Genomic DNA, 16,338 nt, shown 5'->3' on the forward strand with positions numbered 1-16,338 from the left:
TGCCGTTGGAACGGTGGGATCGGAATTTCCAGCAGGCTGTCGGGACACCAAATGAAGACAGACAGCGGGTCGAAGGTGGCTACCCTGCGGAACATTACCGCCAATGTGGGTGGCACGGTGGTTAGCACTGCTGCCTCACAGCGCCAGGGACCCGGGTTCGATTCCCGGCTTGGGTCACTGTCTGTGCAGAGTCTGCGTGGGTTTCCTCTGGGTGCTCCATTTCCCTCCCACAGTCTGAAAGACGTGCTGGTTAGGTGCATTGGCCGTGCTAAATTCTCCCTCAGTGTACCCGAACAGGCGCCGGAGTGTGGCAACCAGGGGATTGTCACAGTGACTTCATTGCAGTGTTAATCATAAAATCCCTGCAGTGCAGAAGGGAATCATTGGGCCCGTCGAGTCTGCACGCACAACAATCCCACCCAGGCCCTATCCCCGTAACCTCACATATTTACCTCGCTAGTCCCTTTAACCTACGCATCCCAGGGCATGAAGAACAATTTAGCATGGCCCTATCCCCGTAACCCCATGCATGTGAGTCCCCCTGACACTAAGGGGCAATTTAGCCCGGCCAATCCACCTAACCAGCACACCTTTGGGACTGGCACCCGGAGGAAACCCACGCAGATACGGGGAGAACATGCAGACTCCGCGCAGACAGTGACCCGAGCCGGGAATCGAACCCGGGTCCCTGGAGCTGTGAGGCGGCGGTGCTAACCATTGTGCCAGCGTGCCGCCCAGTAATGTAAGCCTGCTGGTGACACAAATAAAGAACGTTAAATCTGTGACCGGATGGAAGTATCCAGCCTGACTACTCGGAACCTAAGATGGAAAAGCGGATAGGGCGGCGATTTCTTCAGCACTCGATGTTAGTGGTGGGTTAAAGCCACAGCAAACCTAGTGAAGAACGCACCGTTAAAGCGGGAGTTAGCGGTGATTTGATTGTACAAGCCAGCCATGCCTCCGAACGCGAGCAGAGATCATCTCCCCTGGCTCCTGTACAAACCCAGACTGGTGAGAATTATGAAAGTGCGGTGAATTGTCATGCTAAATTACAATGAAGCGTCATTCTCCCGGTCACCATTTCCAATTGCAGCCCCTCCCCCCCTCATTGGTAGCCCTCCCTCCCAACCTTTTAAAATTAATAATCAACTTGGGGAGAATTATTTCAGGCCAGGCATGGAACGCCGAATGGGAAACTAAAGACTGACATACGGCCTGCTTTGTTTCACTCTGTTTTTCTTTTTCCTTCGCTTTTGACCCTTTCCTTTCCCTCGTTTCGGCTTGCTGTGAAAAGAGCAGAGTTCTTCAGTTAAGCGGCAGGTCCCTCTCAGGTGGCTAGCTGGCGCAGGCGGCGGTGGGGAGGAGGGGGGAGCAAGGGGCAAGCGAGGAAGGAGCAGGAGTGGCATTGGAACGTCAACCAGTCTGGATTCTGATTTCTCGTCCCCCAACCGTCGCCAGAGGGATGCGAACGGATTGAGGGAGAAGCAAGAGTACGCTTGCCCTGGGTGCATCGCACACCTCCTGAGAAGCAGACAACATCGCCTCCTTCATTTAGCTCGGTAACGAGCTGAAGAATAAATAAACAGCGATAAGGATGTGAATTGGCAACTGAAGGAAGAACCGTCAAGAGAATTGGCGTCCAAAATGGAAGCCAGGTGAGGTCCAAAAAGTATCCCTAGGCCTACCTTGCCCAGAGTAAAATGAGAAGCCTCCCTTCTCCACGACTCAAGAAGGAAAAGGTTGAGATAACTGCCAGGAATTGATGATAGACAGAAGGACCCAACGCAGCTCGAGCCAACTTAACTCTACTTGGGCTACATCACACAGGAGAAACGGAAGCTGGATTGTCGCTCGGAATCTTATGCGTGTTTTTCTTTAGCTGGACTCTCTCTACTTTTCTTCCCCTACAGCGCAGTACTGAACTGTACTGTTCGAGGTGCTGCCTTCAGCCTGAGACTCTAAACTGAGGCCCTGTCCTCGCAGGTGGATCCCAATGGCAGCGCTAGAAAAGTGTAGCCACGAGGAGAGATCGGATCGGTTGGGATTATTTTGGGACAAAGAAGGCTGAGGGGTGACTTGATTGAGGTGTACAAGATTATGACAGGAAGAGAGAGAGTGGACAGGATAAAATTGTTTCCCTTGGCGGAGAATTCTAGAACCAGGGGACAGAGATTCAAGATAAGTGGCAGAAGGTGTAGAGGGGACATGAGGAAGAACTTTCTTACATAGAGGGTGGTGGGTGTCTGGAACTCGCTGCCTGAATTGGTGGTGGAGGCAGAGACCCTAACCTCTATTAAAAAGTACCTGGGTCTGTACCTTAAGTGCTGTTAGCTTCAGGGCTGTGTGCCGGGTGCAGGAAGGTGGGTTTAAAAAGGGTGCCTGGGTATCTTTGGGCTGGCATGGGCAAGATGGGCCAAGTGGTCTGCTTCTGTGCTGTAACGTTTCTATGGATTAAGTTGAAGAAGAGCAGGGGAGATCTTCCTGGTGTTCTGAGCTAACACTTATCCCTCAAACGACACACAAAGGCCGGAATTTTACCAGCTCGCCCGCCCTGATTCCGGGGGCAGGCGAGGCTCGGAGAACGACATTCTCCGGTGGCCTCAGGTGGGATCGTACGAACCTCGGGTGGACGCGCCGGTTAAATTCCGCCCAAAAGAGATGCTTTGGGCTTTTAATCGCATGTCTGTTTGTGAAATAGCTCCATTATGGTCTGCCATGGTGGGATTTGAACTCACGCTCTCTCAATTATTAACCTCATAACATAAGAGCTACATTAATGTCCCATACATAATTGATTTGCAAGATGACCTTTCTTGTGCTAAGTTTGGCTAAGAGATGTTAACTTTCCTGTTAAATACACCATTGAGAATTTTACTGTCTCACACACAGACTTCTAATGACTTTTTAACTCCTTCCAGGCAAGAACCAAATAAGCCAACTGATCTTGGTCAAAAAATACTCATTGAAACCAAAAGCCAAGGATTTTTTATTTTAGGGAAATGAGCAGCAAGGTCTTTTGGATTCATTTCTAAGGGCTCTGCACTGAAGTGGAGTCAATCCTCGAGTCCCTAGCTGGAAACGGGTGTGAGAGGGTACGTCCCCGGACAAGGCTGGCACCTATTTTATCCCAATTACATTGTGAGCCAACAGTGCAATGGTACTTCCCAAAATGGATGGCATGCACTACCATGTTGCATACTGTTTAACTTTTCGGGGCGGGGGGGGGGGGGGGGGTTAGGTTAGTGGGATTTAGGCTGGGTACTGGATCTTACACCTTGAAAAACACTTGTAGATATTGGTAACACTGGATTGAAAGCAGTTTTCTAACTTGCCCAATGTACCCTTGCCAAACTTAGACGATGACACCACTTTCACTGCCACACTTGAGGGCACTGCACTGTTTGGCTGAACATTGCCAACAAGTAGCAAGTAAATTGCAACGCTCTCCAGCTATAAGGTTAAATCAAAAGTCCACAAAATCCCAGCGATTCTTTGTTTTGCTTTTTCAGACTATGTTCTATTTTGTGACATTTCTTACCTTTTTTCTAGCTCTCTTCTTTCTTTCTTTGGTCTGTAGGAAGGAACAAAATAAAAAATACTAAATATTTGATTTCCTCTGGGACTGGGTGGTACAGTGAGTCACATGCTGTCCTTTCCCCCTCTGGGACTGGGTGGTACAGTGAGTCACATGCTGTCCTTTCCCCCTCTGGGACTGGGTGGTACAGTGAGTCACATGCTGTCCTTTCCCCCTCTGGGACTGGGTGGTACAGTGGGTCACACACTGTCCTTTCCCCCTCTGGGACTGGGTGGTACAGTGGGTCACACACTGTCCTTTCCCCCTCTGGGACTGGATGCTACAGTGGGTCACACACAGTCCTTTCCCCCTCTGGGACTGGGTGGTACAGTGGGTCACACATTGTCTTTTCCCCCTCTGGGACTGGGTGGTACAGTGGGTCACACACTGTCCTTTCCCCTCTGGGACTGGGTGTACGTTGAGTCACACACTGTCGTTTCACCCTCTGGGACTGTGCGGTACAAGTGTCACATACTGATCTTACCCCCTCTGGGACTGAGTGGTACAGTGGGTCACACACTGTCCTTTCCCCCTCTGGGACTGTATGGTACAGTGGGTCACACACTGTCCTTTCCCCCTCTGGGACTGAGTGGTACAGTGGGTCACACACTGTCCTTTCCCCCTCTGGGACTGTATGGTACAGTGGGTCACACACTGTCCTTTCCCCTCTGGGACTGGGTGGTACAGTGGGTCACACAGTCCTTTCCCCCTCTGGGACTGGGTGGTACAGTGAGTCACACACTGTCCTTTCCCCTCTGGGACTGGGTGTACAGTGGGTCACACACTGTCCTTTCCCCCTCTGGGACTGGGTGGTACAGTGGGTCACACACTGTCCTTTCCCCCTCTGGGACTGGGTGGTACAGTGGGTCACACACTGTCCTTTCCCCTCTGGGACTGGGTGTACGTTGAGTCACACACTGTCGTTTCACCCTCTGGGACTGTGCGGTACAATGTGTCACATACTGTCCTTACCCCCTCTGGGACTGAGTGGTACAGTGGGTCACACACTGTCCTTTCCCCCTCTGGGACTGAGTGGTACAGATGGGTCACACACTGTCCTTTCCCCCCTGTGGGACTGGGTGGTACAGTGGGTCACACATTGTCTTTTCCCCCTCTGGGACTGGGTGGTACAGTGGGTCACACACTGTCCTTTCCCCTCTGGGACTGGGTGGTACAGATGGGTCACACACTGTCCTTTCCCCCTCTGGGACTGAGTGGTACAGTGGATCACACATTGTCCTTTCCTCCTCTGGGACTGAGTGGTACAGTGGGTCACACATTGTCCTTTCCTCCTCTGGGACTGGGTGGTACAGTGGGTCACACACTGTCCTTTCCCCTCTGGGACTGAGTGGTACAGTGGGTCACACACTGTCCTTTCCCCCTCTGGGACTGGGTGGTACAGTGGGTCATGCACAATATTTGTATGAAGGCAGTATAATACCGATGTAACTCTGCTGCCAGATTACATTCACACAATAGTTGATGGGAGTGAGGCCTATGCAGAAAGGGTGGGTCGACAGCAACCGTTGCTGGGGAAGTAAACACATTTTACCCCATCCCTGCCCCACAGCACGTAGCAATGTGATCAATTCCATTGAGAAAGTTTGACAAATAGTGCCTTGGGGTCACCTGTTCGCACCTGAGCAGCGAGTCAATATTTAATATCTCAAACAAAGGACGGTCTCCCGTGTGTAACCACGAGGTAAAATGTTAAAAGAATCTCTCACCTGCAGATACATTTACTGTGCTGTACAAAGTTCAACTGAGTTAAATGGTCCCCTTGGTGGGGCTTGATTTTCATTACCTGAAGGGGGAAGAAATAAACAGGTACACATGAGTAATAGGTTTATCCCGGCAGTGACTGCTTCCCCCTTAAAATGAACACACTTCTTTACGGTCCCCTCTCAGTGATTTATTGGAACAGTGTGTTGCTGCTGGAACCTACAGGTTGGTGCTGGGTCACAATTCTCTTCCGAACATGACTGAAGGAACGGGAACACGAGGATTGCGCTGGTTCGCCACACTCCTTAGCACATTCTCGGGGTAACTAGGGATGGCTGATAGCAATGTCCACCCCTCAAGTACAGAAGTGGAATACACAGTCAGCGTACAGCAGCGTTTCGCTGTATATGACCAGGTGGCGCAGACTGTCAACCGGGATGGTGTGTTGAATGCTGGGTAAAACAATTTAGGAAGGACGTCAGGGCCTTGCAAAGGTCGTATCGGAGATTGATACCAGCAGTAAGGGGCAATGGTTTGCAGAGAGACTGGAGGAGCTAGCATTGTTCTCTTCAGAAATCCCTAGAGTGCAAGATGAAGCCATTCGGCCCATCAAGTCCTCGCCAACCCTTTGACAGGCCATCCCACCCAGGCCCTAACCCCTTAATCCCATGTATTTACTCCATTAATCTCTCTAACCTGCACATCTATGGCCTGAGAGAGGAAACCGGAGCACCCGGAGGAAACCCACACAGACATGGGGAGAACGTGCAAACCCCACACAGAGGCCGGAACTCTACCTCCTCGCCCGCCATGGAATCAGGGTGATGGAAACCTCCATTGATCTCGGGCGGGAATTTCCGGTCTCGCCCAAGTGAGACTGGAAAATCCCGCCCAATGAGTCACTCTTGGTCGGAATCGAACGCAGGTCCCTGGCGCTGTGGGTCAGTAACCGGGGCGCAGAGATTTAACGTGACTGGTGAAAGAACTGGAGGGGGGGATGGGGGGAGATCTTTCCCATGCAGCCATTCACCATATGGTGAAGGAGTGCTGGAAGCAGATTGATTCATCCTGACAGGGACTTGGAAATGGAAATCAGAGGGTCCAGTGAAAAGCTGCACAGGGCAACCAATTGGACAGCGCTTTCAAAGCACCAGCACAGAGATGAGCGGCCAAATGGCCTCCCCACTGTATTGTAAGATAGTTTGGAAGCGGGACGCTCCTTTAGAACTGAGGTGAGGGGGAAATTCTTCAGCCAGAGGGTGGTGAATCTATGGAATTCATTGCTGCAGAAGGCTGTGGAGGCCGGGTCATTGAGTGTCTTTAAGACAGAGATAGATAGGTTCTTGATCGGTAAGGGGATTAAAGGTTCCAGGGAGAAGGGGCATCTGGACAAATACATGAATAAGATGGAAATGGAGGAATGTGTTTCCTGGAAGGGTAGGGGGTTTTAGTTCAGTCTGGCAGCATAGTTGGTGCAGGCCTGGAGGGCCAAAGGGCCTGTTCCAGTGCTGTAATTTTCTTTGTTCTTTGAGAATGAGGTTGAGAAACCTATCAGCCATGATAGGACGAGGGTGCAGACACGATGGGCCGAATGGCCTCATTCTGCTCCTTCTGGGAAGCGGAGCGGATTTCCTTTCTCGTCCCTCAGCCTGAAGCAGACAAGGTCAATTGTGCCTCTTCTATTATCACTCGCTGGATGAAAGGATCGGCTTTCCGAGCCGGTTTCCAATATTACAGCACTTTGAAAGCACTTCATTGGCTGTCAAGTGCTCTGGGGCTGTCCTGAGGGTCTATAAATATAGAGAAGTTGATATATTTAGAAGGAGTGCTTCTGTCAAACTTTGATGTCTGAATGTTGTGAGGGGTAGCCATTTTGTGCTGATTTAATTGGTGTTGGCTAGGTCGCTTACACGCTGTCCTGGAGCCAGCAAGTTACAAGCAACTGGCATTTGGCAATCTTCACTTGTGAGCAGTAATTGACCTTGAGGCCTATTTAGATCACTACACCCAGGCAGAGCCTTAGCAACCGTCTTAAAGCCACATGCCAGCCCTGCAGCCCGACAATGCAGCTGCGTTCTGGACCCCCAGATCAGCCGCTGGCATCGCCACGCGCATTGCCACGGGAGGTTTTCTGGTACGTACCAAACCACGGGGCAACCATGATAGAAATTCTCCCATTGGAGGCGGCCTCCTGGATCTTCCTTCGAGAATGCATCTCCCTCCACCTCACCCCAGTCACGCTCCTTCCCACCAAGAAACACCAACACGCCTCAGATCCACTTTGCGCACAACGTAATGGCATCTCCAACAGTGCAGCATTCCCACTGCACTGAATTCTCAGCAATGGTGTTCCCCACCCTAGCAATATTTCACACTCTCCATCATCGGCACATAGTGGCGGCAGTGTGTACCATCCACAAGATGCACTGCAGCAACTCACCAAGGCTGAACAGTGGCACAGTGGTTAGCACTGCTGCCTCACAGCGCCAGGGACCCGGGTTCGATTCCCGGCTTGGGTCACTGTCTGTGCAGAGTCTGCATGTTATCCCCGTGTCTGCGTGGGTTTCCTCCGGGTGCTCCGGTTTCCTCCCACAGTCCGAAAGACGTGCTGGGTAGGTCCATTGACCTGAACAGGTGCCAGAGTGTGGTGACTAGGGGAATTTCACAGTAACTTCATTGCAGTGTTAATGTAAGTCTTACTTATGACTAATAAAATAAACTTTATAACCTTTTCCTTAAGGTTTATTTATTCGTGTCACAAGTCGGCTTACACTGCAACGAAGTTACTGTGAAAATCCCCAAGTCGCCACACTCCGGCACCTGTTATGGGCGGCACGGTGGCACAGTGGTTAGCACCGCTGCCTCACAGTGCCAGCGACCCAGGTTTGATTCCCGGCTTGGGTCACTGTGCGGAGTCTGCACGTTCTCCCCATGTCTGTGTGGGTTTCCTCCAGGTGCTCCGGTTTCCTCCCACAGTCCGAAAGACTTGCTGGTTAGGTGCATTGGCCGTGCTAAATTCTCCCTCAGTGTACCCGAACAGGCTCCGGAGTGTGGTGACTTGGGGATTTCCACAGTAACTTCATTGCAGTGTTAATGTAAGCCGACTTGTGACATTAATAAATAAACTGTTCGGGTACATTGAGGGAGAATTTAGCATGGCCAATCCACCTAACCAGCATGTCATTTTTGGCAGCACCTTCCAATCCTAGGACCCCTCCCCACCCAGTAGAAGGGCAGCAGACACGTGGCAAGACCACCTCCTTCAAGCTCCCCTCCAAGTCACTCACCATCCTGACTAGGAACCAGAATCGCCATTCCTTCACTGTTGCTGGTTCAAAATCCTGGATCTCCCTGCCTGACAGCACAGTGGGTGTACCTACACCTCTGGGACTGCCGCAGTTCAAGGAGGCAGCTCACCGCCACCTACTCAGGGGGATTAGAGATGGGAATCAAATGGCCAGCTGTCCCAGGGACACCCAAGGGCTGAAAGGACAACCCTCGTGGGGAGGTGTAACAGCACCGTCACTCAGCCAAATCAATCCCATGGGTGTAGCTTAGCCCACTTTACCTCCAAGTACCGAAGCTTGCTTTTACCTCCATCGTCACATCGTGGACTTCAGTGGGGACGCATTCTAAACCTTCGTCGCTGCAGCAACCACCACATCTCATCACAAACACACAGGAAGGCTTGAAGATGTGCTCCACCTCAGCCGGGTGTTCCTGTAAGATGTCAACTAGTGTTTCTATTGGCCGACAGTAGCTCTTGTTCCACACCTCCATGAACTTGATGACTGAAATGCAAGGAAACGGAGACCATTAATGAAATTGGGAAAACGGAAACTCTGTCCAAGATTCCCTGTCCCTCATACACACCCCCCATGGCCCAGTATCAACATGCTGAGACTTGTAGCCTTGGTATCGATCAAGGACTACCCCAATCGCTGTGTCCTCAAAGGCTGCGCAGGCCCACAAGTGGACACTGGGAAAGGAGTGAATGGTGTCATGTGGAGTGATCTTGTTCACCCTTCACCCCGTGCCCTCTGACCCTCATTGGCACCTGTTCCAGCAATGTTTCCATTTTCATATTCTCATCCCAGTTTTCAAATCCCTGCACGGCCACATCCCTCCCTATCTCTGTAATCTCCTCCAGCCCCACATCCCTCCCTATCTCTGTAACCTCCTCCAGCCCCACATCCCTCCCTATCTCTGTAACCTCCTCCAGCCCCACATCCCTCCCTATCTCTGTAACCTCCTCCAGCCCCACATCCCTCCCTATCTCTGTAACCTCCTCCAATCCCACATCCCTCCCTATCTCTGTAATCTCCTCCAATCCCACATCCCTCCCTATCTCTGTAATCTCCTCCAGCCCCACATCCCTCCCTATCTCTGTAATCTCCTCCAATCCCCACATCCATCCCTATCTCTGTAATCTCCTCCAGCCCCACATCCCTCCCTATCTCTGTAATCTCCTCCAATCCCCACATCCCTCCCTATCTCTGTAATCTCCTCCAGCCCCACATCCCTCCCTATCTCTGTAATCTCCTCCAATCCCCACATCCCTCCCTATCTCTGTAATCTCCTCCAGTCCCACATCCCTCCCTATCTCTGTAACCTCCTCCAGCCCCACATCCCTCCCTATCTCTGTAATCTCCTCCAATCCCACATCCCTCCCTATCTCTGTAATCTCCTCCAGCCCCACATCCCTCCCTATCTCTGTAATCTCCTCCAATCCCCACATCCCTCCCTATCTCTGTAATCTCCTCCAGTCCCCACATCCCTCCCTATCTCTGTAATCTCCTCCAGCTCCACATCCCTCCCTATCTCTGTAATCTCCTCCAGCTCCACATCCCTCCCTATCTCTGTAATCTCCTCCAATCCCACATCCCTCCCTATCTCTGTAATCTCCTCCAGCTCCACATCCCTCCCTATCTCTGTAACCTCCTCCAATCCCACATCCCTCCCTATCTCTGTAACCTCCTCCAATCCCACATCCCTCCCTATCTCTGTAATCTCCTCCAGTCCCCACATCCCTCAGAGTTCTCTGTGTTCCATTAATTTAGGCCTTTTGCATGTCCCTAATTGATTCACTCCTTCACTGGGGGGCTGTGCCTTCAGCTGGCTGGACCTACACATCTGGAATTCCTCCTCTGATACACGACCTGCCTTTCCCCCTCCAACACTTAATTTAAAGTTTATTACTGTCACAGATCGGCTCACATTAACACTGCAATGAAGTTACTGTGAAAATCCCCTAGTCGCCACACTCCAGCACCTGTTCGGGTACACTGAGGGAGAATTTAGCACGGCCAATGCACCGAACCAGCACATCTTTCGGACTGTGGTTGGAAACCGGAGGAAACCCACGCAGACACGGGGAGAACGTGCAGACTCCACACAGACAGTGACCCAAGCCGGGAATTGAACCCGGATCCCTGGCGCTGTGAGGCAGCAGTGCTGACCACTGTGCCGCCCCTTAGACTGAGATAACATTCCTGAGACACACCTCGGGATGTTTTAGCCTACGAGAGGCACTATAGAAGTACAAGTTGTTGTTGTTGTTGGAGGGAAAGCGTGCCCAGGCTGTAACTGGCTATTGTCATGTTGCTGTCAATGGGATAAGACAATTTACCACAAGCTGGGTGATCAGAGCTTCCCGCTTTAGAAGCCTCAGAACCATGGTTCTCCCCAAGTTGGTCAGCAAAGTGGTGGGGTGCTGATATCGAGACCACTCCCCGACACATTCCTGCCTCCGGGGAAGTTTCCCAGGAAAGGGCTAAGAACTGGATCTGTAACACACCAGAACCCATTAAGTTGGCCGATTAGCGGAGGTTGCCCCTCTGTGGAAGGCTTGGTTGGAGAGTACAATTGGAGCCAGGAGCACCATAGAAAGCATTCTTTCTGGTTGTATCACAGCTTGGTATGGGCTCCTGCTCTGCCCAAGACCACAAGAAACTACAAAGGGTCGTGAATGTAGCCCAATCCATCACACAAACCAGCCTCCCATCCATTGACTCTGTCTACACCTCCTACTGCCTCGGAAAAGTAGCCAGCATAATTAAGGACACCACGCACCCTGGACATTCTCTCTTCCACCTTCTTCCATCGGGAAAACTGTGGAAAGTCATTGGGCAACAAATCCCCGGACTAATTTGCACCATTCCCGCGGAATGCAGCCTGCTCCCAAACCGGGAACAATTTGCCAGCTGCAAACCAATTGACTCTCTGGTCTTTGATATGATTTGATTTATTATTGTCACATGTATTATCATACAGTGAAAAGTATTGTTTCTTGCGCACTATACAAACAAAGCATACCGTTCATAGAGGAGGAAAGGAGACAGTGCAGAATGTAGTGTTACAGCCATAGCTAGGGTGTAGAGAAAGATCAACTTAATGTGAGGTAGGTCCATTCAAAAGTCTGACAGCAGCAGGGAAGAAGCTGTTCTTGAGTCGGTTGGTACGTGACCTCAGACTTTTGTATCTTTTTTCCGAAGGAAGAAGGTGGAAGAGAGAATGCCCGGGGTGCGTGGGGTCCCTGATTATGCTGGCTGCTTTGCTGAGGCAGCGGGAAGTGTAGACAGAGTTAGTGGATGGGAGGCTGGTTCCAGCTTTCCGCTCTGCGCTGACAGCATCGGTCAGCAATGTTCAGCTGCCACGGGGAAAGCGGTGTATCTGTGCAGTGCCTCTGCTCGACTGGAGACAGCCACTTGGTGGCATTGGTGGAGATTAGAGTGAGTCGCGTGCATGATAAGAGTGGCGATTAACCTGATAATGAAATGGCTCGATATCGGACTGTGTCAACTCTCCAGCTGCCAGTCCTCTGGCAAAAGAATGGTTCGGTTTTCTCCCGCATTCCGAAAGACGTGCTGGTTAGGTGCATTGACCCGAACAGGCGCTGGAATGTGGCGACGAGGGGAATTTCACAGTAACTTCATTGCAGTGTTAATGTAAGCCTTACTCGTGATTAACAAGGGCATCAGGGGTTATGGGGAAAAGGCAGGAGAATGGGGATGAGAAAAATATCAGCCATGATTGAATGGCGGAGCAGACTTGATGGGCCGAGTGGCCTAATTCTGCTCCTATGTCTTATGGTCTCATGTGACAAATAAAGAAACTTGAAATTTTAAATGTGTTCTGTTTGCCGAGGTTCTGAGCAAGTCTGCCACGCTCAATCGCAAACAGCCGTATCTTTTTTTTTGAGAGAGAGGTGATGTCGGGGTCGGGGGGGGGGGGGGGGGGGGGGGGGGGGTGGGGGGGGGGGGAGTTGGGGGGGAGGGGAGGTCAAATTGCAGGGAGTTAAAACTAAACATTGTGAAAAGGGAGGTCTTCTGTTGTTTTTTTCCTGAAACTGACTTGTTTAAGTTTATTTATTAGTGTCACAAGTAGGCTTACATTAACACTGCAATGAAGTTACTGTGCAAATCCCCTAGTTGCCACACTCCAGCGCCTGTTTGGGTACACGGAGGGAGAATTTAACATGGCCGATGCACCTAACCAACACGTCTTTCAGGCTGTGGGAGGTAACCGGAGCACCCGGAGGAAACTCACACAGACACGGGGAGAACGTGCAGACTCCACGCAGACAGCGACGCAAGCTGGGAATCGAACCCGGGTCTCTGGCGCTGTGAAGCAGCAGTGCTAACCACTGTGCCACCGTGCTGCCCTCAATCCACTCCCGCCCTCGACAATGTTTCATGGTCATCCTGAGACTTTTAATTCCAGATTCTTACTGAGTTCAGTCTCACCATCTGCCACGGTGGGATTCGAACACTGGTCCCCAAAGCATTACCTTGGGTCTCTGGATTACTCGTCCAGCTGCCCTGCCCATTGTTCCCACAGTCTAGGGTCCCGGCCCAGAGGAAACAAACTCGTCCACTCGGGCAATGAGGCCCTTGTGTGGCCTGGCACGTGTCTGTCCCAAAATGAGTCCCCCTTTCGCACGGTGCGCCCGATTCTGTGCAGCCACACGGACCCCAACCCCCGCCAATCCCAACCTCAGTGACTGCACCAACGGCAGAACCAATGGGCACCTAAAGCTGGCAGCGACCTTTAACCTCTGTCACCAGGAATGCTCCACCCCAGAGGCAGGTCACTTCCTGTCTGACAATTGCGACACTTCAAATAAAAACCGGAATTGCGTTGGCCGTCAACAACTCCAGGATACCCCAATGTCGTCAAAAATAGTCTCTCTGTCTCCACGAAATATCACTTACCAAATACACCTGCAATAACTTGTCTTCGGCAGGGCATTGGGTTATAAGGGAAGCAGAAAAATATGAACTAGGAGGAGACCATTCGGCCCCTCCAGCCTGATCTGCCACTTAATAAGGTCGTGACTGACCTTTGCCCTCGACTGCACTTTCCCAGCTGCTCTCCATATCCCTTCATTCCCCCAACAGCCTAAAATTCGATCGATCTCAGCCTTAAAAATACTCAATGCCGGAGCCTCCACAACCCTCTGGAAGAGAGAATTCCAAAGATTCACAACCCTCTGAGTGAAGAAATTCCTCCTCAACTCAGTCCAGCATTACTGTTCCCGGTATCCATGGCAGCACAGTCACCATCACTTGCTGTGATGTCATCAGCAGTGGCCCACTTAGCCTGCGGATGCATGACTAAGCCCACCAAGCATTACCAACGACCCATCGTTATCCTGGCTCATACAACAACTCTTCAACTGGGACCATTGGCTACACTCAGAACGGGACTAAATGGTATCATAGACCAGCACAGTACCATTCGGCACATCGAGATTGTACCTAGTCATTGAGAGAGCAATCCTGTTAGCTCCAGTCCCCAATTTATCCCTATATCCCTCCATTTACTTTTTCTCCATCAAGTCTTTACCTAATTTCTTTCTCAATTCTACAGTTAATCCAAACACCTCTCAGGGAGTGCAATGCCGAAACTGAAGGTATTTCTTCAGTTCTTCTGCCCCCGTCACCCAACGCCTGTGCCCTCTGGGTAGCCACGAGAAATAATTGCTCTTTACAGCACAGAAGAGGTCTTTTGGCCCATCAAGTCCGCACTGACACATCAGAAACACCTGAACTCCCACCTCATCCCATCTGCCAGCACTTGGCCCATGGCCCTGAATGTTATGACGTGCCAAGTGCTCATCCAGGTACGTTTTAAAGGGCGTGAGGCAACTCGCCTCCACCACCCTCCCAGGCAGCGCATTCCAGACCGTCACCACCCACTGAGTAAAATGGTTTTTCCACAAATCCTCCTGCCCCTCACCTTGAACTAAGGGGAATCATAGAATCCCTACAGTGCCGAAGGAGGCCATTCAGCCCATCGAGTCTGCACTGACCACAATCCCACCCAGCCCCTATCCCTGTAGCCCCACATATTTACCCTGCTAATCCCCCTGAAACTAAGGGTCAATCTAGCATAGCCAATCAACCTAACCCACACATCTTTGGGGTGTGGGAGGAAACCGGAGCACCCGGAGGAAACCCACGCAGACAGGGGGAGAACATGCAAACTTCACACAGTCAGTGACCCAAGTCGGGAATTGAACCCAGGTCCCTGGCGCTGTGAGGCAACAGTGCTAACCACTGTGCCACCGTGCCACCCATATTCCTTCTCCACTTCTCCCCAAGTTAATCAAATAGTCATAGAGGTTTACAGCATGGAAGCAGGCTGTTCAGCCCAACTTGTCCATGCTCCCGTTTTATTTGAACCACTAAGCTAGTCCCAATTGCCCGCGTTTTGCCCATATCCCTCTATACCCATCTTACCCATGTAACTGTCCAAATGCTTTTCAAAAGACAAAATTGTACCCGCCTCTACTACTACCCCTGGCAGCTTGTTCCAGACACTCACCACCCTCTGAGTGAAAAAATTGCACCCCTCTGGATGCTTTTGTGTCTCTCCCCACTCACCTTAAACCTATGCCCTCTAGTTTTAGACTCCCCTACCTTTGGGAAAAGATGTTGACTATCTAGCTGATCTGTGCCCCTCATTATTTTATAGACCTCTATAAGCTTACCCCAATGCATCAGGGAAAAAAGTCCTAGTCTATCCGACCTCTCCTTATAACTCAAACCATCAAGTCCCGGTAGCATCCTAGTAAATCTTTCTAGTTTAATAATATCCTTTCTATAATAGGGTGACCAGAACTGTACACAGTATTCCAAATGTGGCCTTACCAATGTCTTGTACAACTTCAACAAGATGTCCCAACTCCTGTATTCAATGTTCTGACCAATGAAACCAAGCGTGCTGAATGCCTTCTTCACCACTCTGTCCACCTGTGACTCCACTTTCAAGGAGCTATGAACCTGTACCCCTAGATCTCTTTGTTCTATAACTCTCCCCAACACCCTACCATTAACTGAGTAAATCCTGCCCTTGTTTGATCTACCAAAATGTATCACCTCGCATTTATCTAAATTAAACTCCATCTGCCATTCGTCAGCCCACTGGCCCAATTGATCAAGATCCCTTTGCAATCCGAGATAACTTTCTTCACTGTCCACTATGCCACCAATCTTGGTGTCATCTGCAAACCTACTAACCATGTCTACTAAATTCTCATCCAAATCATTAATATAAATGACAAATAACAGTGGGCCCAGCACTGATCCCTGAGGCACACCGCTGGTCACAGGCCTCCAATTTGAAAAACAGCCCTCTACAACCACCCTCTGTCTTCTATCGTTAGAGATTGAAATCTGAAAATGTTCAATTAGCTGCAAGTGACTTGATCCCTGGGGAGCTCAGTGTTTCCGAAGAAGCTTTCTCAATTGGCAACAACCTGTCAGTGTCGGGGAGGGTCACAGCGACCGTGATCTGGGGCAAAGGCTGCTACTAGCAGCCGCTCCTGTCTAATTTTGTTAGGACGCCACACTTGTGTCACTTTGGGTGTAACATGCTGGGATATTCTGTCCCTGACTTCAGAATTTACAAGCAACCGCCAACCTACAAAGAAGCAATTAACTTCAAGATCTACCTCAGAGGGGCTATAGGCTCGAAGTGCCTTCGGGGTGTCTGCACTCACAGTAATTAGTTCTTGGGGACACGGAAAGGCACATTAC

At 50.7% G+C, this 16,338-nt stretch overlaps 1 protein-coding gene across 3 annotated transcripts in view; it reads right to left on the reverse strand.

Moving 5' to 3' along the window:
• LOC144493380 (vascular endothelial growth factor A-like) overlaps positions 1 to 16,338 on the reverse strand; it is a 51,087-nt gene that overhangs the window by 22,068 nt on the left and 12,681 nt on the right. For 2 of the 3 annotated variants that reach the window (XM_078212210.1, XM_078212209.1), the window contains 4 exons: positions 8,891 to 9,087; positions 5,302 to 5,378; positions 3,539 to 3,571; positions 1,213 to 1,284 (listed from right to left, as the gene is read on the reverse strand). In XM_078212210.1, coding sequence (XP_078068336.1) covers positions 1,213 to 1,284; positions 3,539 to 3,571; positions 5,302 to 5,378; positions 8,891 to 9,087 — 379 coding nt within the window. The remainder of the gene's footprint in view (positions 1 to 1,212; positions 1,285 to 3,538; positions 3,572 to 5,301; positions 5,379 to 8,890; positions 9,088 to 16,338) is intronic. The other variant, XM_078212212.1, reaches the window with a different exon arrangement.

This window comes from Mustelus asterias, chromosome 5 (assembly GCF_964213995.1).
Source record: "Mustelus asterias chromosome 5, sMusAst1.hap1.1, whole genome shotgun sequence".
In the NCBI taxonomy this organism is placed as follows: domain Eukaryota; kingdom Metazoa; phylum Chordata; class Chondrichthyes; order Carcharhiniformes; family Triakidae; genus Mustelus; species Mustelus asterias.